This window comes from Thamnophis elegans, chromosome 6 (assembly GCF_009769535.1).
Source record: "Thamnophis elegans isolate rThaEle1 chromosome 6, rThaEle1.pri, whole genome shotgun sequence".
Taxonomy (NCBI): domain Eukaryota; kingdom Metazoa; phylum Chordata; class Lepidosauria; order Squamata; family Colubridae; genus Thamnophis; species Thamnophis elegans.
This window is the reverse complement of record NC_045546.1, coordinates 1,499,899-1,524,471: the sequence shown is the minus strand read 5'-3', so window position 1 is coordinate 1,524,471 and position 24,573 is coordinate 1,499,899. Positions and strand designations below refer to the sequence as shown.

Sequence of the window (24,573 nt, the reverse complement as noted above, 5' to 3'; positions counted from 1 at the left end):
CCCACCCCTGTTCTTCACTTCTGGTGGCCAAACCGTTTTTTGGGGAGTGGTGCCTTGAATTCAAATAAAGTGGAAAGAATCTGCAAATAAGGCTGTGATTGTTTTTATTAATATTATGAACTGATAATCCGACGTCGCCCGGGTATTTATAGACATCGAAGCATTTGTCTTACAGCCGTTAAGAGGGGCCTTTCTTCCCCCTATTCCCATGCCCATCATCCCCGCCCTCTCCATTCCCCCTCCCATGTGCTCCTCTTTTCCTCCCTGTCTACAATCCTGGCCCTTTGCCCCAAATCCATCAGGCGCTTCCCCATTGGTCCACTAGAGGGCGAATGTCACGGCTGGCATACCAGAGGAAGCTGCGACATTGCAAACAATTGCCTCTCTAGGATGCTGCACTCGCTCTCCTTAACGGCCCAGTTGTGACAAGGACGCTTGTAATGCTTGCACACCCAAGTGTCTGGTTCTTTGCAACACCCAAACGTTTCCCCCCCCAACCTGTCAATCCTCAAAAGTTAAATAAAATTTGGACACATCTGGGGGCTCCAACAATCGGTGTCGAGGCTTCTGCCGGGGTGCCAGATGTTCACCTTGTCTTTGCACACACCCAACCCAGCTGCAAGATGCATCTGCTTCGTCGTCACGTCCCGCAGGTCGCTATTCTCCCGGGTCGGTGCCGCACCGCCTGTGAAACTCCTGCCCGTGTTCGTGGAACCACTTGTTGGCCACTGCGGAGAGAGGGGAAACGCTGGGAGGATGAAGAGGCCACGGGTGCCTTGCGCCGCCTCGTCATTTACACCCAGTGTAATTTACATCGCTGTAACGGGTAGTCCTCAAGCTTACGAACCGCAAACATACGCTGCTAAGCGAGACAGTTGTTCAGTGAGCTTCGCCCCGCTTTACGACCTCTCTCACCACTGTTGCTAAGGGGAATCACTTAAATTGTTAAGAGAATCTGACCCCTGTTGGCTTTGCTTGTCCGAAGGTCGCTAAAGGAGGTCAAGCGACCACGTGACCAATGGGGGGATCCTGCAGCGGCCCTCTAAGTGTGGAAAAGGGCCCGTACGGCAATTTTTCCCCATTGCCGTTGTAGTTTCAAACGGTCGCTAAATTGTAACTTGTAAGTTAAGGGCTACCGATAGAGCAGCTTAAAATAAATACAAATCATGGGACAGGTGATTGGGGAGCAGCCTCCCCAGGGAAGTATCGCCAGGCATCAGGCCTTAGGACAGGGAGGGCTGAAACAAGTGCCCAAATGCACATGCGCACGGCCAACCCCCCCCAAGTGCAATGTGTGCATGGCCCCCGCGCATATAGCAATAGCAGCTAGACTTATATACCGCTTCATGGGGCTTTCAGCCCTCTCTAAGCGGTTTACAGAGTCAGCATATCACCCCCACAGTCTGGGTCCTCATTTCACCCACCTCGGAAGGATGAGTCAACCTTGAGCCGGTGAGATTAGAACCGCTGAACTGCAGATAACAGTCAGCTGAAGTGGCCTGCAGTACTGCACCCTAACTACTGCGCCACCTCGGCTCTTCATATGCCCCGCCCTCTGCACATGCGCCCCCTGTATGCATCCTGCACTGTGCATGTGTGTGGGGGCCCTGCACCCCCCATGCATGCACAGCAGAGACCTGACAACCAGCTGGCGGGTGGGAGGTCCGTGCATATGCGCGTAGGAGCTGAATTAGGTCAACGGCTCACATATCCACACAGGGCGCGGTGTGCCGTCTGTGGCACGCGTGGCATAAGTTCGCCATCAGGGACTTAGGAGGTTCTGGACTCAGGTGTGGTTTCTCCGTAGCTGCATGAAGACAGATTTTTTTGGGGGGGGGGAGAGAAGGACCCCACTTGCTTACCCCACTTTTCTCCCGCAAGGACTGGGCAGCCGGCGTGGAGGGTGGCGTCGTCCCCTTCCCCGTTCCTCCGCAGGTTCCACCAGAAGAGAGCGGCATTCTTGGAAGAGACCAGAAGGGGAGGGGCTGGAGATGGGGGTCCGCTCGGAAATGGCCCCCAACCCAGGCAGGAGGAAGGTGGGGGGCTGGAGAAGGCAGGAGAAGAGTCGCAGAGGAGAGGGAGGGCATAAACACTCAAGGAGTAAGAGAGCGAGTGGGTGAATGCATGAATAAGGGAATGCATGCGTGAGCGAGTGAGTGAATGAATAAGTCAATGAAAATGAATGAATGAATGAATGAATGAATGAATGAATTAATGAATTATTGATAATGAATGAATGAGTGAAGGAATGGATCAATGAATGGATGAATGAGTGTGAATTCATGAATGAGGGAATGGATACATGAAAGAGTGGATGAGTAAATGAATGAACAAGTGAGTGAATGAGTGAATGAATGAATGAGTGACAGAATAGATGAATGAGCGAATGAATCGATGGATGAATGAATGAGGGAAGGAATGGAGGAATGTATGAGTGATTGGATGGATGGATGGATGGATGGATGGATGGATGGATGGATGAGGGAATGAATGAGGGAATGGATGAATGGATAAATGAGGGAATGGATGAATGAATGAATGGGAATAGATCAATGAATGGATGAATGAGTGAGTGAAAATGAATGGATGAGTGACTGACTGAAAAAATGAGGGAATGAATGAATGGAATGGATGAATGAATGAAGGAAGGAAGGAATGAGGGAATGAATGAATGAGGGAATGGATGAATGAATGAGGGAATGGATGAATGAATGAATGAGGAAATGAATGGATGGATGAATGAATGAATGAGGGAATGAATGAATGAGGGAATGAATGAATGAGGGAATGAATGAATGAATGAGAGAATGGATCAATGGATGACTGAATGAATCAATCAATGAATGAATCAATGCGTGAGTGAGTGAATAAAACCACTGCCACAAAACAGCTCGTAAAATCAGGCACGGTCACACAATGACCCACTTAATGACCGTCACAACCATAATTGCAGACTCAGTGACACTCCATAAATCAAGACCCATGTGGGGCGATCTTAAACCCAGCATTCTTTCTCCTGTATAGAGGCAGGCCAGAATAACATGAAACGCCTTGGCCATCCTGGGATTTTTCCAAGATTTGGTTTTTTTTGGGGAGGGGGGGTGTCTTCCGAAGAGGAAGAGGAGGACGAATTGAGGATTCATCAAGGAAAAAAAAAAACCCGGAGGGGAAGGGAATTGCAAAGCGGAAGGGGCTCACCTTGATAACTGGCACACTGAGATTTGCATAAATAAAGGCTGTAGATCCTCCAGCTTCCACCGAAGTCAGCTGAGCAAAAAGAGGTAAGAATGGAAGATAGAATCATAGAGTCCTGCGGCTGGAAGGGACGTAAGAGGCCTTCTAGTCCTGCTCAATGTCATAGAGCAGGGGTCTCCAACCTTGGCCACTTTAAGCCTGGAGGACTTCAACTCCAGCCAGGCTGGAGAATTCTGGGAGTTGAAGTCCTCCAGGCTTAAAGTTGGGCACCTCTAAGTAGAGGACATCAGACAAATGGTTGCCTAGTCTTTTTTGAAAGCCTCCAGTGATGGAGCTCCCAAAACGCCCAACCCGAATTCATAACTCTTATCTTACTAGCCCCTACCTGACTCGAAGGGGGGGTTGGACTAGAAGACCTCCAGGGTCCCTTCCAGCTCTTCTTATTCTGCATCCTGTCCAATCAACATTAATTACAAGAGGGGGTTCACTCACCCCAAATTCTGAAGCTCAACTAAACCTTCCTGAACTAATTGTCAGATTGTTAATTAACTCAATAACAACAACACAGGATAGTCCTCAACTTACGGCCTCAATTGGGATCAGTCGCTAAGCAGCGGCGTTGTTAAGAGAATCATCACAGGACTGAATCTGATTTTACAACTTTTTACCACAGTCGCTAACAGAATCATGTGGCCGTTAAGTGAATCATATATCTGTTCGGTCTTTTATTAAGTGACCGTTTGAATTACAACCGGACTGAAAAAAGGGACTTATGACTGTTTTTCGCACTTATGACCGTTGCAACATCCCCGTTATCATGTGATCAAAATTTGGATGCTTGCCAAATGAGTAGTATTTACGACGGTCACAGTGCCCCGAGGTTAAGTGATTTCCCATTTGCGACCCTCTGACGAACAAAATCAATGGGGGAAGCCAGATTCACTTAATGACCGGGTTACTCAAATAACAACCGTGGCAAGAAAGGCTGTAAAATGGAGAAAACTCACTTAACAGCTGCCTCTCTTAGCAACGGAAGTTTTAGGCTCAACTGTGGTCATAAGCAATGTTTCCTCTAAGCTGCGCGGCGGCGCGGCCGCGCACGTGGCAACAAAACACCGCTCAGAAGTTTCCAACTGCCGCACAGTGGTTTTTGTGAGACGCCTTCCACGATAATAGGAGAGGAGAGCCATCCTGGAGAAAGCAATCAGTTCTAGGTCCACAAGGCAGAAAGTAGCTGAGAGAAGGGGTGTGGGGGTTGGGAGAAGGCATGGGACGGGCTCCCAGCAGCGGCTGCTCGGATTTGCCATTTGAGAGAGAGAGGGAGGGAGGGAGGGAGGGAGGGAGGGAGGGCGCGAGCATGTGTATCCCTCCTTCCTTCAGCCCAACACTCTCGCTGGCATCCTGGCCAGACGAGAGGAACTGCAGAGGGTCTCCCCGAGTCTAGGGCAGCGAGTCATTCGATGGGAAAGTTGCCTCTTGGAAGGAATGACCCAGCTTGGTTCCCGCTTCATCTCTCCTGCCTCTTCGCTTCTCCGTTCGGTCGTTGAGCAGCAGATCGAAAGCGGGAGCCAAGCCGGGTCATTCCTTCCAAAAGGCAAGTTTCCCATCGAATGACTCGCTGCCCTAGACTCGGGGAGACCCTCTGCAGTCCCTCTCGTCTGGCCGGGATGCCAGCGAGAGTGTTGGGCTGAAGGAAGGAGGGACTCTCTCTCTCTCTCTCTCTCTCTCTCTCTCTCTCTCTGTCTCCCTCAACCTCTTTCTCTGTCTCTTTTCTCTTTTCTCTTTCTCCTTTTTCTTTCTACCGTCACTTTCTCTCTCTTTTTCCCTTCTCTCTCCTCTTTGTCTCTTTCTGTCTCTCTCACCCTCTTTCTCTTTGTCTCTCTTTCTCTCTCCTTCTTTCCCACTCTTCTGTCTCTCTCGGAGAGAGAGAGAGAGAGTTAGTGAGCAGACTTAGCACTTTGTTAAGCTTGTTTCTCTGTGTGTTCTGTATATATACGTGTCTCCGTGGGTGCAATTGTGCAAGCATTTTTTTTCCTCTTTAAAAGAATTTTGGGATTTCTCCTCACCAAACCTTTAAGACTGAAAGAGTTGAAATGTAAAGAGATTGTCAATCGCCATACTGTTAGATTGAAAGGCAATTACGGACTATCTTGATTACATCCTCCTTAGAAAGAATATGCTACTGTATGGTTGAGAAAAAGATCAAACTTCATTCCATGGAAACCCAACAAAGTTCATAGAGAGGGTTTCTTTCTACAATGGGCTTATTGGGTCAACAGTGAATATCAGTTATCAAAAATGTAGGTAGAAAATTAAGCAGGCAATACGCAATTACAAAAAGGGAAGCCAACTCTCTGAATTCTCTTTCTTTGCACAGTGACTTATAAATAGACTAATCTTCTGAAAACCTGACCTAAATTACTATATATTTTAAATAGCTGTAAAGCTATGCTGAAAAAGTTGCTCTCAATTTATTGTGATAAATTCAATAAAAAGAAGGGAATTCTTGATGAACTTAAGGAGAAATGAGAGTATTGGATAGTAAATGGACAAATAAAATTACCAATCAAAGAGAATGTTTGGACCTCAGGGTTGAAATGAGATGTTCTCTCTTACTCTTTCCTCTTCCTCTCTTCTCTCTCTGTCTCTCTCAACCTCTTTCTCTTTGTCTCTTTGTCTCTTTCTCCTTCTTTTTCTTTCTACCGTCACTTTCTCTCTCTTTTTCCCTTCTCTCTCCTCTTTGTCTCTTTCTGTCTCTCTCACCCTCTTTCTCTTTGTCTCTCTTTCTCTCTCCTTCTTTCCCACTCTTCTGTCACTTTCTCTCTCCTCTTTGTCTCTTTCTGTCTCTCTCACCCTCTTTCTCTTTGTCTCTCTTTCTCTCTCCTCCTTTCCCACTCTTCTGTCACTTTCTCTCTCCTTCTCTGTCTCTTTCTGTCTCTCTTCCCTCTTTTTTCTTCCTCTCTTCCTCTCTCCCACTCTTTTATTTTTCTCTTTACCGCCCAACCTGTCCCCATACTTATCTTAGACTGATCATGTTTGCAATAATTTACCTTTTCGAAATAGGCGCAGTTCCCTTACTGGATCCCTCGCTCACTCAAACACACAAACACACACACTCATGCACGCACGCACAAAACCATTTTTCTCCATTCCAATTCGGATCCTATACATCAATTGCTCTGTGAAACATCTGTGAAAAAAATTCAGGTGCTCAGGCATGAAAATGTGCCGCTCAAACACTATACTTTTCCGCGCACACTGAAAAAAAATTAGAGGGAACATTGCTTGGAACTCGAACCCAGAGCCTTTGGCAATCTCTCGCACCCAAGTTCAATTCTGCCATGGGTGTCCGAGAAAGGAGGGAAGAAAAAGAGACCGAAAACTCACATAGACCATCAACGTAGCTATTCGGTTTCCGGATTTCATCCGATACAGGGGGCTTTTCCTCGACTGGATAAGAAGGAGAAAAAAAATGAGATTTTGTTTGATTGACAGCAGGGCGTGGCAAGATCAGGCAGGGAGTTTACAATGCCTGTATTGTTTGTGTACATGAATCAATTCCCAACATGGCCTTTTAATTCGTTTCTCCACATTTATTATTATTTTTATAAATAAGGTGACGGACATACGTAATTCTCCTTCCTCCTCTATTTGCCCCACAACAATCTTGTGAGGTGGGTTGCGTGAGAGGGAGGGACTCACCCAAAGACACGCAGCCGGCTTTCATGCCTAAGGCAGGACTAGAACTCACCGTCTCCTAGAGATTGGCCCAAAGTCACCCAGCCAGCTTTCATGCCTAAGGCAGGATTAGAACTCACCGTCTCCTGGTGATTGGCCCAAAGTCACCCAGCTGGCTTCCATGCCTAAGGCGGGACTAGAACTCACCGTCTCCTGGTGATTGGCCCAAAGTCACCCAGCTGGCTTTCATGCCTAAGGCGGGACTAGAACTCCCCGTCTCCTGGTGATTGGCCCAAAGTCACCCAGCCGTCTTTCATGCCTAAGGCAGGACTAGAACTCACCGCCTCCTGGTGATTGGCCCAAAGTCACCCAGCTGGCTTTCATGCCTAAGGCGGGACTAGAACTCCCCGTTTCCTGGTGATTGGCCCAAAGTCACCCAGCCGTCTTTCATGCCTAAGGCAGGACTAGAACTCACCGCCTCCTGGTGATTGGCTCAAAGTCACCCAGCCGTCTTTCATGCCTAAGGCGGGACTAGAACTCCCAGTCTCCTGGTGATTGGCTCAAAGTCACCCAGCCGACTTTCATGCCTAAGGTGGGACTAGAACTCACCGCCTCCTGGTGATTGGCCCAAAGTCACCCAGCCGTCTTTCATGCCTAAGGCGGGACTAGAACTCACTGTCTGCTGGTGATTGGCCCAAAGTCACCCAGCCGTCTTTCATGCCTAAGGCGGGACTAGAACTCCCAGTCTCCTGGTGATTAGCCCAAAAGGTCCTTTCCAATATCGTTCTGTTTTTTTACAGCACTCTGGGTTGGGTGTGTGCAAATTGTTCTTACCTTTTGGGAAAATCTTTGGTTATAAATGCAACCTGGCTATTTTTGCCTCCGAAGATGAAAAAGCTGTTGTCACCTTCAATAGGTTTGCAACAGGTTTACTCACCGTCGCGTGGTCGAAGTGGGGTTCGTAGTGGCCTCCCAACCCGTAGTTGACCACCTGGAGGTATTCTGCGTAAGGGTGCCGGATATTCAAGCCCGTTAAGGCCGCTGCCCGTCGACCCAACGCCCCAATCACGGGATCCAGGCTGTCCTTCAGCCAAGCACTGAAAAAGATCCAGGAATAGCTGCAGCCCGACAGCCACCAAATGGGTCCCACCAGAGAGGAATTCAATGACTTTGGAACGGCCTGCCACCAGAAGTTGTGGGAACTCCAACACTGGAGGTTTTCAAGAAGAGGCTGGACAGCCATTAGTCTGGAACCAGGTAGGACCTCCTGCTTCAGCAGAGGGTTGGAGTAGAAGACCTCCAAGGCCCTGTTGTGGCCCAGCAGGAGCCGTTGGAGCTGCCACCAGACTCCGACAGCGAGGGGCCCTATGAGTCGGCTCTGGAGGATGTGGAGGACCCTGGACAGGGTTCCGACTCCGAGCAGGGCGCAGAGAGGCTGGTTGGCCACCAGGAGGCGCCTGAGCCTTGGACCAGTGGGGAGGAGACAAGGGAGTGTGATCCGGACGCCAGCAGTGAGTTGTTCCTGGATGCACGCCATCGAAGAGCTACTAGGCGTCAGGAACAGTTGCGCAGTTACAGGAGGTGATTGCACTCAGCTGGTGGTCATTAGGCTCCTCTCCAGACTATAATAAGGACTGCTTGTGCACATGCCCCTTTTGCAGAAGTCAACGCATTAATGAATGTTGGAGAACTGTGGTGTTAGCTTGGCAGGCTGGATTGCTGCCAAGGCTTGTCTGTGCTGGTTTGCTGCCAAGGATCTGTCTTGTCTGTTAATAAATTCCGTAAAGTATCTTTGGCTCGGAGTGCTTTGGTGTGGAACGAGGGGGGGGTGTCAGAACAGGCCCCTTCCAACTCTGCTGCTATTCTGCTATTCTGACTTAATCCGTAACTCTAATTAAAGTACGATGTGGGAGGAAGAGAAGAAAGATAACTGTGGGACCCGTGGCTCTTTCTGAACTGGGTGGTTTCATGACCCAACTAGGTAATGTAATCAGTGATGGGAGCAGGAGGGCAGTGGGGTTTGAAGGGAGGAGGAGGAGGAGGAGGAGGAGGAGGAGGAGGAGGAGGAGGACGACGACTGTGGGGTCCTTGGTGCTTTCTGAATTTCGCTGCTTTCTTGCGGACCTTTCACGACCCAACTAGGGAACATCATCAGTGCTAGAAGGGAAGAGAGGAGGAGAAAGAGAATGAAAGGAGGAGGAAGAAGAGGAGGGGAGGAGAAAGGCAAAAAAAAAAGAAAGAAGGAGAAAGAGAAAGAAAAAAAGAGAAGGAGGAGCAAGCTACCACGATGCAGAAGAAGCAGCATTTCAAAATAAAAACAAATTATCCGAAAGCATCCCATAACAAAACTTCCCACCTAACAGCCATTCCCAGAGATCCATTGCTAATCCGTATTGAAAAGCCTCCAACAACTGGACCGATTCTGATCTGGGATCTGGCAATCCAGGCTGGATCTGTTTCCTACGGAGCATCAGCAGAGGGAGAGAGGGAAGAGTTAACTGCTCTTTTCTTTCATGGAGCTGGAGAAGCGCTTAAGGGTTTTTCCCCTGGAAGCTGCAAAATTCAGCGGTGAGATCATGAAACATATTTTAGGGGCAGCTGTGCAGCTATAGCAACTATATATATAATATATATATTCTCTCTCTTTCTTGGCATTTTAAGAGACCGTCTGAAGTCATTTCCCTTCCACTCAGACAGACCTTCACGGGAAATGATTAATGGGGGTTATAAATTTGTCCCTCTGGAGAAAGAGAAGAAAAAGGTAATTCAGAAATGATGGACTTTTCACCTCGGCGAAAGAATTTGGGCAAAGGCACACATGGAGGAGGGGGTCTCGGGTTACTATCAGGGTACAAATCCAACCGTCCCCTTTGAGGGGCGCTCTGCCTCTCAGGGCCCCGAAAGGGAAAAGAGGCATTGTAAGAAATAATGTTAGATTTTGAAAGAATGCATGGAGAAGGTCCAGGAGTGGCTGGAACTTGGGCTCTTTCCAAAGGCAGCAGCGGAACTGGAGAAGGAGAAGGAGATTGTCAGCTGTCCACCGTCTTAGGACAGGGAGATGGGTGGCATGCAAAGTATATTTAACAAATGAATGAATAAAAATAGGAAAAGGAGGAAGAGAAGGAGGAGAGAAGGGGAAAGGAAGGAAGGAGAGGAAGGGAGGGAGAAAGGGGAGGAAGCAAGCAAGGAAGGAAGGAGAGGAAGAGGAAGGAGGGATTGAGGGAGAGAGGGATGGGAGGAAGGAAGGAAAAGGAGATTGTCAGTTGTCCACTCTCATATGACAACGAGATCGGTAGCATATACCGTATATTTAATAAATACATGAATAAAGAGAAGAATAAATGAATGGAGAGAAGAATGAAGAGAAGGAGGAGAGAGGGATGAAGGAAGGGAGGAGAGGGAGGGAGGGAGCAAGCAAGCAAGGAGAGGGAGAGGAAGGAGAGGAAGGGAGGGAGGGAGGAAGGAGAGGGATGAAAGAAGGAAGGAAGGAGGGGAAGGAAGGAAATTGTCAGTTGCCCACTCTCATATGAAAGTGAGATTGGTAGCATATATACCATATATTTAATAAATACATTAATAAAGAGAAGAATGAATGGATGGAGAGAAGAATGAAAAAAAGGAGGAGAGAGGGATGAAGGAAGGAAGGAGATGGAGAGAGGGGGCAAGCAAGCAAGGAGAGGGAGAGGAAGGAGAGGAAGGGAGGGAAGAAGGAAGAAGAGGGACGAAGGAAGGAAAGAAGGAAGGAGAGGAAGGAAGGAAGGAAGGAGATTGTCAGTTGTCCACTCTCGTATGACAGTGAGATCAGTGACATATACTGCATATTTAATAAATAAATGAATGAAGAGAAGAATGAATGAATGAAGGGAAGGAGGAGAGAGGGACAAAGAAAGGAAGGAGATGGAGGAAGGAAGGTAGGAAGGAGAGGGAGGGGAAGGAAGGAGAGGAAGGGACGGAGGGATGGAAGGAAGGAGAGGGAGGGTGGGAGGGAGGGAAGAAGGAAGGGAGGAGAATAAGATTTTAAGCCGTCCACTGTCTTATGACAGGGAGATTGGTGACGTACACAGTATATTTAATTAATAAATGAATAAACATAGGAAAAGGAGAAAGAGAAGGAGGAGAGAGGGAGGAAGGAAATATGGAAGGAAAGAAGGGATGAGAGGAAGGAAGGGGAGGGAAAGGGAGAGGAGAGGGAAGGAGCCAGAAGGAAGTAAAAAGCAAGCAAGGAAGAAAGGAAGGAAGAGAAGGAAAGGAAGGAAGGAAGATGGTGAGGAAAGAGAAGGAGAAGACGGAAAAGGGGAAGAAATTACTGGCTGGGGAATTCTGGGAGTTGAAGTCCACCTTCTTTACCTCTGACTGATCCGATAGTCTGCTTGTTCCTGATTTTCTCCCGAAGCCACCACTGATCTCTGCAGCTGGAGAAAAAGAGAGAAAGAGGGAGGAGGAGAAGAGAAAAGGAGAGGAAAATAGAGAAGAGGAGAAAGGACAGTCCATTTAGTGACCACCCAAAGTCACAACATCACTGAGAAAAGGGACTTCACCCTTACGACCGCTGCAGCCACCCCGTGGTCACGTGATCGAAATTCAGATGCTTGGCAACTGACTCGTATTTATGACGGTCGCAGTCCGGTCCCGCGATCACGTGATCCCTTTTTGCGACCTTCGGACGAGCCGAGTCAACGGGGAAGCCAGGTTCACTTAACGACCGTGCGACGAACTGAACCGCTGCAGTGATTCGGTTAACAACGGCGGCAGGAAAGGCGGTGAAATGAGGCCAAGCTCACTTAACAACCGTCTCCCTCAGCAACGGGGCTCCGTCGTGGTTGTAACTCGAGGACCACCTATGTAACGGCAGCTCGAGATTTATCTTTTTATTTATTTCATTTATCCCTTTCTGTTCTCCTTCCCTTCTCCCAATCTTTTGAAAGGAATCCTTAGTTTCTCTAATGCTTTCGTCGACTATTTGTATTTTAAGCATGGAACGGAAACTGATTTCAAGATTTGCGGCAACGAGGAGGGGTATTAAACTGAGAATATGCATGAAAGGGGGAAAAAGAGAGAGAAAATATCCCAAATATTGGAGAAATAGGCACCAAAACGCAGTGTTTCTGAGAAACACTGCGTCTAAGAGTAAAAATCCTGAGATAAAATATACCGTCTCCCGTTTAATGAGTCTTAACAGATTCAGAAAAATGAACAAAAATAAAGGAGAAACTGACAGGATCCAGAACTAAGATTAACTCTAATCCTTGATTACCACAATTAAGCCCCAAATTTATGTCGCTACACAAGACTGTGGCTTTGTCCCATTTTTGTGACCTTTTTGTGACTCGTTATTAAGCGAGTCACGGCAGTTAAGTCAGGAACAGGGCTATTATTAAGTGAATCTGGCTTCCCCCGCTGACTTTGCTTGTCAGAACGTCGGAAAAAGCGATCTCATGACAACCGTCATGAATACGAGACAGTTGCCAAACATCTGAATGGATCGTGTGATTGCAGGAATTCTGACCCGGTCGTAAATGTGAAAAACGGTCCGAAGTCACATTTTTCGGGGCCACTGTAACTTTGAACTGTTGCTAAATGAACTGCAGGTAGTCCTCAACTTATGACCAATATTGAGCACAACATTTATGTTGTTAAGTGAGACATTTGTTACAACTGAGTTGTGCCCCATTTGACGGCTTTTCACACCACGGTTGTTAAGTGAACCACCGCCGTTGATCAGTTAGCAACCTGGCTGTTAAGTGAATCCAGCTTCCCCGTGGACTTTGCTTTGCAGAAGGTCGCAAAAGGGGATCACATAACCCCCCCTGGGATGCTGCGAACCGTCGTACGTCTGAACCATCGCCGAGCATTTGAATTCTGATGACCATGGGGAATGCTGCCAAAGGCCGTAAGTGTGAAACATGGTTGTAAGTCACATTTTTCAGTGCCGTCGGAACTTTGAACAGTCACTGAATGGACTTCTTGTAAGTCAAGGAGGTCTCTTCGCAGCAGGAGAAAGGCAGAAGGAAAACGGCCCACTGAGGCACCCAGTCACTGGTGGGTTTCAGCCGCTACGGCATGGTACAGCCATACTGGTAGTAGTTGGAAGCGACGGCCACTGTACTAGCAATAGCAATATAACAATAGCAGTTAGACTTATATATCGCTTCATAGGGCTTTCAGCCCTCTCTAAGCGGTTTACAGAGTCAGCATATCACCCCCAACAACAATCCGGGTCCTCATTTTATCCACCTCGGAAGGATGGAAGGCTGAGTCAACCCTGAGCCGGTGAGATTAGAACCGCCGAACTGCAGAACTAGCAGTCAGCTGAAATAGCCTGCAGTGCTGCATTAAACCACTGCGCCACCTTGGCTCTTACTGTACTGGTACGGTGGCTTGTTTGGCCCGCCCGCCCACGTTCCTTACCTGTTTTTGAAGCAACCGCGCCAATTGCGCGCGCGTGCACAGCGTACGGCGCCCGCGCGACCTCCGATGAGCAGCTGGGTGTCACGGGGCCGGTGGCGTGTGCATGTGTATTCAGCGCACGACCGGCACATGCACGAACAGACCACGAGCATCGTATTGGTAGCGACGGTAGGAGCAACCCACCACCGCACCCAGCCCGCCACCATCACTTACGCCCGGAGCCGCCAGCGCCTGGATCTTCTCCGCCTCCGAGGGACGGAGGAAGTCATGGTACAAGGCCAGCTCAGGCTGCGGGTGCAAAATCTCCTTTTTCAGCGGCTGCAGGATGAGCCAAGGGCTCCGGTTGGTCTCGTAGGAGCAGGAGAGGCGACGGTGGGCTGGCTGAGAGGAGACACAATGTGAGCGTTTTACAAAGCAGAAATTTATAAAATTGATCATGATCGGTTGATTAATTAATTAAGTTCGTTTGCCACCCTTCTCGCTGTAAGGCAAGGACATGGCTAATGCAGTGTTTCCCAACCTTGGCAACATGAGGACTAGTGGACTTCAATTTCAACCCTGCCTTTAATAATCCCGGAGTGATTCGGGATTGGGCGGCCTATAAATCTATTAACTAAATAACTAAATAACTAAATAACTAAATAACTAAATAACTAAATAACTAAATAACTAAATAAAATAACTAAATAACTAAATAAAATAACTAAATAACTAAATAACTAAATAACTAAATAACTAAATAACTAAATAACTAAATAACTAAATAACTAAATAACTAAATAACTAAATAACTAAATAACTAAATAACTAAATAACTAAATCATAACTAAAAACAACTAAAAACTAAAAACTAAAAACTAAAAACTAAAAACTAAAAACTAAAAACTAAAAACTAAAAACTAAAAACTAAAAACTAAAAACTAAATAAATAAACCTCTGGATTGTTTAATTTTTGGGGGCACTAGGCTGTCCTTGGGCCACATTTGGGGGTATTTGGGGGGGGGGGTGTTACACCTTGGCTGGGGGGAAATGAAGGTTTCTTCTACTAAAAATGCCCTTCCCAGCTCCTTGGAATCTCTGTTTCCAGGATAAGGTTTCTTGGTTAGTCAATTGGAACTGTTGAGAGATTCATGAGGACTAGAAAAAATGTTAGAAACAAATTGGGATCTGGTAGAAGCTAACCATAAGGAAATCAGAATGCAGAAGCTGTTGGAAGTGGGAGACCCAATGTTTAAGACTTTTAAGGTCCAGCGTTATCAGTGAGAAGGAAAGAGAAGAAAACGAGAAAGAAGGAAAGAAAGAAAGAAAAAAGAGAAAGAAAGCAAAGAAAGAAAAGAAAGAGGGAGGGAGTAAGAGAGGGAGGGAGGAAAGAAGGAGAGAGATGGAAGGGAGGGAGGGAGGAGATGGAAGTAAGAAGAGAAGGAAGGAACAGATCACCTTCCATTCAGAGGGGCTGCCCTGCACCTAGGCAGGAACCCCATCATGTTGGGGTCCTCCTCTAAATCCTTCTTCCTCGGAAAACCCCCTCCTCTTGCTGAGGCCCCTGCCTCTCACCCACCTGAGACCCCAGCCTCTGGCAGAGCTCCTCGTACGCATCTCGCGTCTCCAGGTGAGTCACGTTGGGCCTCTGCACCGCGATTCTTCCCTTGCCCTCCTCCTGGTCCTTCCTCAAAAGCGCCTCATACTTCAGGACGTTCCTCGCCATCCGCTCATTGCCTGGATCTGGGGAAGAGAGGAATTCTCTGTCCCAAACATCCTCAAGTTGGTTTCCCACCTAGCCCCCCTCTTTCCTCCTTCTCCTTCGCCCCTAAATCGGGCACTTCCTGGAAATGTAAGCAGATACTAGGGACCTATTATCATATGTGGTGGGCATGCACGAAGGCAAGAAAACACTGGATGAAAATACACCCATATCATGTCGAAGTTCAATTTTTTTTACTGCCGGTTCTGTGGACGTGGCTTGGTGGGCGTGAAAGGGGAAGGATACTGCAAAATCTCCATTCCCTCCCCACTCCAGGGCAAGGATACTGTAAAATACCATTCCCTCCCCACTCCAGGGGAAGGATACTGCAAAATCCCCATTCCCTCCCCACTCCAGGGCAAGAATACTGCAAAATCTCCATTCCCTCCCCACTCCAGGGGAAGGATACTGCAAAGTCTCTATTCCCTCCCCACTCCAGGGCAAGAATACTGCAAAATCCCCATTTTCTCCCCACTCCAGGGCAAGGATACTGCAAAATCTCTATTCCCTCCCCACTCCAGGGGAAGGATACTGCAAAATCCCCATTCCCTCCTCACTCCAGGGGAAGGATACTGCAAAATTCCATTCCCTCCCTACTCCAGGGGAAGGATACTGCAAAATCCCCATTCCCTCCCCACTCCAGGGGAAGGATACTGCAAAATCCCCATTCCCTCCCCACTCCAGGGGAAGGATACTGCAAAATCCCCATTCCCTCCCCACTCCAGGGGAAGGATACTGCAAAATCCCCATTCCCTCCCCACTCCAGGGCAAGGATACTGTAAAATCCCCATTCCCTCCCCACTCCAGGGCAAGGATACTGCAAAATCCCCATTCCCTCCCCACTCTGGGGCTAGCCAGAGATGGCATTTGTCGGTTCTCTGAACTACTCAAAATTTCCACTACCGGATCTCCAGAACCTGCTGGATTTTACCCCTGCACCCATGACTGGAAAAGATAATTAAGCAGCACATAGATTTAAAGCCAGAAATATTTTTTGTTGAGGCCACCCGGAGGTTTATCGGTGTCCTCAGGGTCAAGAAAGTCCAGTTATCTCCTGATAAAAAAGCATTTTTTGGACAACCGTGACCTGGATGACGGAGAATCTCTACAGACTTTGAGCTATTCAGTTTGGGGTGAAGACCCTTGGAATGGGGTGGGAGCAGGAATGGATTTCCAGAGGGAAAAATTGCAGACTACAGGAACCATTTGCACCACTCAGGGGACCCTGAGGACACAGATAAAACCTCCAAGTGGCCTCAAGGACCCTCTCAAAGGATGCAAAGGACCAGCTGTCTGCAAGGAATATAAATCCTTCCCTTCCCCACCATCCAGAGATGATGAAGCTTCTTGGATGAAAAGCGAAATGTCTTCAAAAGAAAAAACAAGAAAGTCCAGTTGCCTCCCGAAAAAGCATTTTTGGGACATTGCATAGCAGAGGGTTTTAAATATTTTTAGTATTTTTTTTTAATGGAACCATTAATCAAGAGGCAAAAATCTGCCCATAGAAAATTGGCAGGAGGGTGAAACTTGTGTTTCTAATTTATTTCTGTTTCGACTTTCAGAAAAAAAAAAAGGACTACTAAGTTCTGAAGATGAACTGTGCGATGTGCAATCGTCGGAACGGTTTGTTATTATTATTAAACTTTTTAAAAATATTTTTTTGCTACCAGTTCGGATGAATTGGCCCGAACCGGTAACATTTCACCCCTGCCGTCAATCAATCCTGCAAACTGAGTTTGAAAAACCCTGCTGGATGCCTGCGTGTTTCTTACTCTTTTTCTCGAACCAAAGGATGAATTGCCAGCTGGCTAGAAAAATGTTTTTTGCTCCTCCTGATTGTCTAACAGTGGCTTGACTCATTGTCTGAAACTCAGGATGGTGCAAAATATCACTTACCAGTTTGGGGTGGGAAAAAAATGTTAAGGAACCCTTTACATGCCTCTTTCCAAGCTGTTTCTGATGGTCGCTTTAATCATATCCAGACAATGCTAAATAAACTGAGATTATTTAATTCTACAGCGGTGGTGATAAGGCTATTTTTGAGAAGCAGCAGTGCTTCCTGGTTAACAAATTCAGTATAAAATGGTGTTGTGGCCCAGCAGGAGCCGTTGGAGCTGCCACCAGACTCTGACAGCGAGGGGCCCTATGAGTCGGCTCTGGAGGATGTGGAGGACCCTGGACAGGGTTCTGACTCCGAGAAGGGCGCAGAGAGGCTGGTTGGCCACCAGGAGGCACCTGAGCCTTGGACCAGTGGGGAGGAGATAAGGGAGAGTGATCAGGACGCCAGCAGTGAGTTGTTCCTGGATGCCCGGCACCGAAGAGCTACTAGGCGTCAGGAACAATTACGCAAGTACAGGAGGTAATTGCACTCAGCTAGTGGTCATTAGGCTCCTCTCCAGACTATAATAAGGACTGCTTGTGCACACGCCCCTCTTGCAGAAGTCAACGTGTTGACTAAAAGTTGGAGAACTTTTGTAACTAGCTTGGCAGGCTGGATTGCTGCCAGGGTTTGTCTGAGTTGCTGCCAAAGTCCTTATCTGTTTGTTATGCTTGGCTTTCAGCCACCGAGGTTTTGGATTCTTGTTGATAAAGTACATTCCAGTTAAGCTTGTCTCGGCATTCATTACTGGGCGGAGGAGGGGGGTCAGAACAAAATGGTGTGGTTGAATGTGTTCTTCTTAATTCCCTAAAGTTCAGAGTTGCTTGAACTGGAAGATGACCAGCAAATAATTTTCAAAAATTAAAATAACATAAAATCTATGATATGTTACCCAAAAGAAAAACTCTACAAGTAATCCTTAATTTATGACTGAGATTGAGATGGGAATTAAGGTTGTAAGTGGTTGAACATCACATGACTGGATTTGATTCATACAACCAGTTTTTTTACAACGGATCTTAAGCAAATGCCATCGCTGTTAAGAGAATGCCGTCATTAAGTGAATCCATTTTCCCCAATGGGTGTTTTTTGCTTGAAGCCAGAAACGAATACCAAAAACCAGCAAAAAAAAATCCCATTGCAAATCACAACCTAGAGCCAAGGTGGCGCAGTGGTTAGGGTGTAGTACTGCAGGCCACTTCAGCTGACTGTTATCTGCAGTTCAGCGGTTCAAATCTCACCGGCTCAAGGTTGACTCAGCCTTCCATCCTTCCGAGGTGGGTGAAATGAGGACCCAGACTGTGGGTGGTGATTTGCTGATTCAATTTGCTAAAAATCTGTAAACCGCTTAGAGAGGGCTGCAAGCCCTATGAAGCGGTATATAAGTCTAATTAATAATAATAAATAATAAATAACCTCATCCATGACGCAGGGATGCTGCAACAATTGTAAAGATAAGCTGATTGCCAAACGCTGAAAATGTAACCCTAATTGTAGTGTGAGCATCTTAACACTGAAAATGGGTCCTAAGTAGCTATGGAGAGGCCCTTCGCAATTTCAGACGGTCATAAAGCAGTCTGTCGTAAGCCAGGGACTTACAACCATTCATTTAGCGAATGAGCCGTTGCAATGAAAAAATAGTAATAAATGCAGAAATGAAAAAAGTTTCTCTTTGTACAAGCAGCAGTCCTCGACTTATAACAGTTTGTTTAGGGCAGTGTTTCTCAACCTTGGCGACTTTAAGTCCTATGGACATCAACTCCCAGAATCCCCCAGCCAGCAGAGCTGGCTGGGGAATTCTGGGAGTTGAAAGTCCACAGGACTTAAAGTCGCCAAGGTTGAGAAACACTCGTTTAGGGGCTGTTCAGAGTTACAACGGCAATGACAGTTGCAAAATCAATGGGGAAGCCAGATTTCACTCAACTACCATGCCACTAACTTAACAACCTCAGAGATTCACTTAACAGCTTGGGCTAGAAAAGTCATAAAATGAGGCAACACTCACTTAACAACTGTCCCAATGATTTTGGGCGCCGGTATGGTCCTAAGTGGAGCATTACTTATAGTACTAATAATCCTAGGGAAGCCTGTCATAACTTCAAACCTGGTGTTTTTTCCCCCTAAATAATTCGCTTTTTCAAAGGGAGGCGTGCCCAATTTGCTGAGAATATAGAAAAGGAAGGGGGTGAATTTTTTCTCTCTCTCAACTTTGTGGTATTTTGGAATTTTGGAAGCTAAATTCATGATTGCCTCCTTTTCGGGTAAATGCAGTATTTCTTTGGCAGTGAAGATGTGGTGGAATTTATTAAAATCACAACCTTTGAAAGCAGTGGTGTTAGATTGACAGACCAAATAAATCTTTCCGAGAAGCACATACCGTAGTGAAGAAATTCCTGGGACAGCCTTAAGGCGTGAGAAATGTTTCCTGCCTTGTAAAAAAAAAAAAAGGTTTCAAAGGGGGAGGAGAGAAAGAGAAAAAAGAAGTGGGTAGTTAACATTTTATAGGAATAAAGGCAGCCTGAGTTTAAATTTCGAAGCAACCCCTTCCAGTCTAAAAATCTCATGCTGTGTGTGAAACACAGCACTGTAGCAACCCCAAACTCAAGACTGGACACGTGTTATAAAAATATTATGTTTGGCTGTTTCAGGATATGCTCCACTCATACTTTAAAAAAAGTAAAGAGTAAAACTTTGATTTAATAGATTTCGGAAGAAACCAATAAAGTTTGCATTAATTTCATTTCCTTTTAGTGGACAAACACTCCCTAAAATGTGCTAAATCCAATTTTATCCACACACCTGACATGATTGATGTAATTATGTAATTATAAATGAATACAAATGCACATTTGGATTTAATGGACATTGGGATTTAACGGACATTGGGATTTAACGGACATTGGGATTTAACGGACATTGGGATTTAATGGACATTGGGATTTAATGGACAATCCTTCTCTCAGACAGTCCATTAAATGAAGGTTTTGCCTCCAGGTGCTTAGCTAGTGGCTGGAGGCTGCAAGGATGGAGGAAAGTGGGAAGGAAGGAAGGGAGAGAGAAAAGAAAGAAAGAAAGGCAGAAAGAGGGAGGGAGAGAGGGAGAGTGGGAAAGGGGGGAAATAAAGAAAAAGGTAGGATGAAGGAAAGGAGGACGCAAAGAAAGAAAGAGAAAGAAATGAGGGAAGGGGGAGGGTGGGAGGAAAAGAAAAAAGAAAGGAAGAACGCATGGAGGAAGGAAGGAAGAGATAGTAAAAGAAAGAAAAGAAAGAGAAAGAAAGAAAGAAAGAGAAAGAAAGAAAAGAAAAAAGAAAAAAGAAAGGAAGAACGCAGGGAGGAAGGAAGGAATAAGAGATAGTAAAAGAAAGAAAAGAAAGAGAAAGAAAGAAAGAGAAAGAAAGAAAGAAAAGAAAAAAGAAAAAAGAAAGGAAGAATGCAGGGAGGAAGGAAGGAAGAGATAGTAAAAGAAAGAAAAGAAAGAGAAATAAATAAATAAAGAGAAATAAATAAATAAAATAAAGGGACGGTAGGAGGAAGAAAGGGAAGAAAGAATAAAGGAAGGGAAGAAGGGAGGGAGGAAGGAAGGAAAATAAGAAAGAAAAGGAAGGAGGAAGGAAGGATGGATGAGAAAGAAAAATAAGGAAAAGAAAGAAAAAGAAAGAAAATAAAGGGAGGATAGGAGGAAGAAAGGAAGGAGAGAAACAAAGAATAAAGGAAGCGAGGAAGGAAAATAAGAAAGAAAGAAATGAGAAAGGAAGGATGAGAAAGAAAAAGAAAGAAGGGACGAAGGAAAGAAAGCAAGAAAGTGAGGAGAGAGAAAGAAAGAAAAAAGAAAGAAAGAGGGAAAGGAAGGAAAGAAAAGAAGGAAAGAAAGAATGGAGGGAGGGAGGAATGATGAAAAAGAAGGGAGGAAGGAAAGAAAGAAAGAAATGAGAAAGGAAGGATGAGAAAGAAAAAGAAAGAAGGGACGAAGGAAAGAAAGCAAGAAAGTGAGGAGAGAGAAAGAAAGAAAAAAGAAAGAAAGAGGGAAAGGAAGGAAAGAAAAGAAGGAAAGAAAGAATGGAGGGAGGGAGGAATGATGAAAAAGAAGGGAGGAAGGAAAGAAAGAAAGAAATGAGAAAGAAAGGATGAGAAAGAAAAAGAAAGAAGGGATGAAGGAAAGAAAGCAAGAAAGTGAGGAGAGAGAAAGAAAGAAAAAAGAAAGAAAGAGGGAAAGGAAGGAAAGAAAAGAAGGAAAGAAAGAATGGAGGGAGGGAGGAATGATGAAAAAGAAGGGAGGAAGGAAAGAAAGAAAGAAAGAAATGAGAAAGAAAGGATGAGAAAGAAAAAGAAAGAAGGGACGAAGGAAAGAAAGCAAGAAAGTGAGGAGAGAGAAAGAAAGAAAAAAAGAAAGAAAGAGGGAAAGGAAGGAAAGAAAAGAAGGAAAGAAAGAATGGAGGGAGGGAGGAATGATGAAAAAGAAGGGAGGAAGGAAAGAAAGAAAGAAAGAAATGAGAAAGAAAGGATGAGAAAGAAAAAGAAAGAAGGGACGAAGGAAAGAAAGCAAGAAAGTGAGGAGAGAGAAAGAAAGAAAAAAGAAAGAAAGAGGGAAAGGAAGGAAAGAAAAGAAGGAAAGAAAGAATGGAGGGAGGGAGGAGTGATGAAAAAGAAGGGAGGAAGGAAGGAAAGAAAGAAAGAAAGAAAGAAAGAAAGAAAGAAAGAAAGAAAGAAAGAGAAAGAATCTGTCCACTGAAAGCTGCCTGGCTCACCATGAAGTAGGAGAAGGCCAAATGATCCAGAGCTCCTTCCAGGCTCCCTTCATCTTCCGTCTTCCAGTCCCCGTAGGAGACCCGGAAGAGCCGGACAGCTTCCTCCATCCACGGGATGGAGTGGTAATAATCCTCCTTGTCGTAAGCCACCTGGGAGAAACCGGAGCAGATCAGACGGACAAGACACATGGGTTGCAGAACCAGAGAGAAGAGTGGGCATCCCTGGATTGTCACTCAAGACAGCTTGCGTTTCCCTCCTTCAACGGCTGGACATCACCAAAGTTTTGCCAAGATTGCCCGAAGGACCACCTTAACGCCAAGCCTCGGCCACCAGCTCTCGTAGGACCGGTGCAGTCCTCGACTTACAGCAGTTCATTTAGCGACCTTTCAAAATCGCAAGGGGGCGGGAAAATGTGATATATCTCACCGCTTTTCACCCTTAAGACTGATGATCATTGGCAACTGGTGTGTGTGTGTGTGCGAGAGAGAGACGTGATCCCCTTTTGCGACCTACTGACAAAGCGAAATCAGTGGAGGAGCCAGATTCGCTTAACAACCGGGTGACTAACTGGTCAACTGCAGCGATCCACTTAACAACGGTTCCAAGAAAGTTCGCAGATTGGGCCAAAATTCACTTAACAAACATCTCACAGCCATTTGGGGCTCGATTGTGGTCGTACGTCGAGGACCACCTATATTCCCAGCCCCCTTTTAACAAACAAGGCCAGGGTGTGTATGTGGTTGGGTGGGTGGGTGTGGGGGAAACCAACAATTGGGAATTTCCTTGTATAAGGAATTATTTCTTGGCCATCTGTTCTGACCTAACCTTCCTGGGAAAACATAAAATCACAATCTTTGTCCCCAAAACCCTCTTTTATTTACACGGCTGTGTAAATATCCACAGTCCGCAAGGCTTCGCAAACAGCCTGTGAAGAGTCGGACAGATGTCTGCTCGAGTTGCCACGGTCTTTCAGGGGAATGTGGATAAACACCCACCTTTATCTCCCTTGAAAGGCTGCCAGAGACCTCATTGCCAAAGGCAGAGCAAGGCCAAACTTAGCGCAGAGTCCAACAGAAGTTTCCAAAGCTTGAACCGACCAGATGAACTAATTGCTTCCTGCAAAGGATCACGTCTCGTTCGCTCCTCTTTTATGTCTTATGCGAGGGGCCAATCATCTCCAAGCCTTACTCCCAAGTCGCCCCTTTTGTCTTAACTGCTCTTGCCTTCTGGCAGCTCTGCGCATGCGCACACTGGGAACAGGCTCCAGCTGTTCTTCTGCCTCACTGATGTCTGACTCCGAAGGCAGCTGATATCTGCAGACGCCCCTTTCTCCATCTCTGCCTCCGACACAGAGCTCTCGTTTGAGGCCTCCCCAGACTCCAGGACTGGCCCAGATTCCTCCCCAATCTCTTCACTGTCTGACTCTGCTACCAGCTCTGCTGGCCACTGGTGGGCCACAACACCATCATGGTTTCGGTGACTCACCTTCCCAACGTGGAAACAGTCATCAGCAGACAAGGCAAAATCCCGGCTGGGATGGTAGAGATCAGGATGGCCCTCGCTCGTCCTCCGAAACCGGCCTCTGGCCAACTCTCTGATGTTCAGAGCATAGACGTCCTGAAGTCGCATGAGGGCTCGCGCTGCTCCTTCGAGGTCCTCGAAGAGTGGTAGATGATCTTCCAAGCGGTGATAACTGACCTTCAGGGCTGAAAAACAGGTTGGGTTGGGACAACAGAATAACCGGGTGGGAAGGGAGCTTGGAGGTCATCCAGTCCAACCCCCTGCTCAAGCAGGAGACCCCATACCGCTTCAGACAAGCTAACTGTTGTGGCCCACCAGTTGCCAGCAGAGCGGGCAGCAGATTGGGACAGTGGGGAGGTTGGGGGACAGTTCTGGAGTCTGGGGAAGGCTCGGACGAAGGCTCTCCCTGCCAAGGCCTTCTGGTAGTTATTTGCTGCCTCCGGAACCTCCGGAGCCTCCAGAGTCTGATATCAGCGAGGCGGGAGATCAATGGGAGCCTCTTCCCAATGTGCACATGCGCAGAGCTGCCAGAAGGCAAGAACAATTAAGGAAACAGGGTCGACTTGGGAGTGAGGCTTGGAGTTGACTGGCCCCTCCCATAAGACATAAAAGAAGAGCGAACGAGATGTGATCCGTTGCAGGAAGCGATTAGTTCATCTGATTGAATGGAGGTAGAATTTACTGGCCGGATGCCCTTCCTGATGCCTTTGCGGAGTTAGCAGCAGATTTTTTTTTATTTGCGCCTTATGAGAGAAAGGATTGAACCCGCAACCCTCCAAATGGGGAGGTCAGCATCTTCACCACTAGGCCCTCTCCCAATGGAGGTGGTCTACAGAACTATGACCAAATAAAGCCAGTCCTCGATTTACAACCGTTCGTTCAAATGGTGACTTCAAACTGAAGTGGGTGTGTGGGGTCTCTAAGAATGCTTTGAGCTCTAAGCACAGAGTGCTCATAAGCAGCATCCTGAAAAACGGGAAAGGAGCTTCCTATAATCTTCTCCACTGTCCTCACCACTCTCTGTAGGAACTTTCTATCTGAGGCACTATGGCCACCAAGTCAAACAGGGATGCGGTTTGTTAAAACGCTTGTAAAGCGAGGATTGCTTTTATTTGGTCGTACTCCTGGAGTCACATTGAAATGAGCGTTCTCTCTCCTGAGGCTAGAGAGTTGTGACGAAGGCGCACCTTGAATATTCTCACTTCCCTCCATGCTGTAAACCACGTTCCTCCAGTCTGACTGCAATCTCTTGATCAGGGCAAACGCCATCAAGGGGTTCGCCATGGTGCCGCTCGATCCCTGATGCAAATCCTGGATCTTCCGGTAGAATCTGGAAAAGAGAAATGGCCTTTTATGGTTGTTATTATTTTAAGCATTTATTAATGGAGTGGTGTGAGGTGGGCGCT

The 24,573-nt window shown here is 46.6% G+C and overlaps 1 protein-coding gene across 1 annotated transcript in view; it reads right to left on the bottom strand.

Moving 5' to 3' along the window:
* Positions 1-657: 657 nt before the first annotated feature.
* P4HA3 (prolyl 4-hydroxylase subunit alpha 3) overlaps positions 658-24,573 on the bottom strand; it is a 27,947-nt gene continuing 4,031 nt past the window's right edge. The window contains exons 2-13 of the mRNA XM_032219688.1: positions 24,355-24,497; positions 23,132-23,352; positions 21,646-21,795; positions 19,279-19,330; positions 14,840-15,003; positions 13,495-13,662; positions 11,221-11,285; positions 7,811-7,970; positions 6,583-6,645; positions 3,199-3,267; positions 1,863-1,959; positions 658-728 (exon numbers count right to left, since the gene is read on the bottom strand). Coding sequence (XP_032075579.1) covers positions 658-728; positions 1,863-1,959; positions 3,199-3,267; positions 6,583-6,645; positions 7,811-7,970; positions 11,221-11,285; positions 13,495-13,662; positions 14,840-15,003; positions 19,279-19,330; positions 21,646-21,795; positions 23,132-23,352; positions 24,355-24,497 — 1,423 coding nt within the window. The remainder of the gene's footprint in view (positions 729-1,862; positions 1,960-3,198; positions 3,268-6,582; positions 6,646-7,810; positions 7,971-11,220; positions 11,286-13,494; positions 13,663-14,839; positions 15,004-19,278; positions 19,331-21,645; positions 21,796-23,131; positions 23,353-24,354; positions 24,498-24,573) is intronic.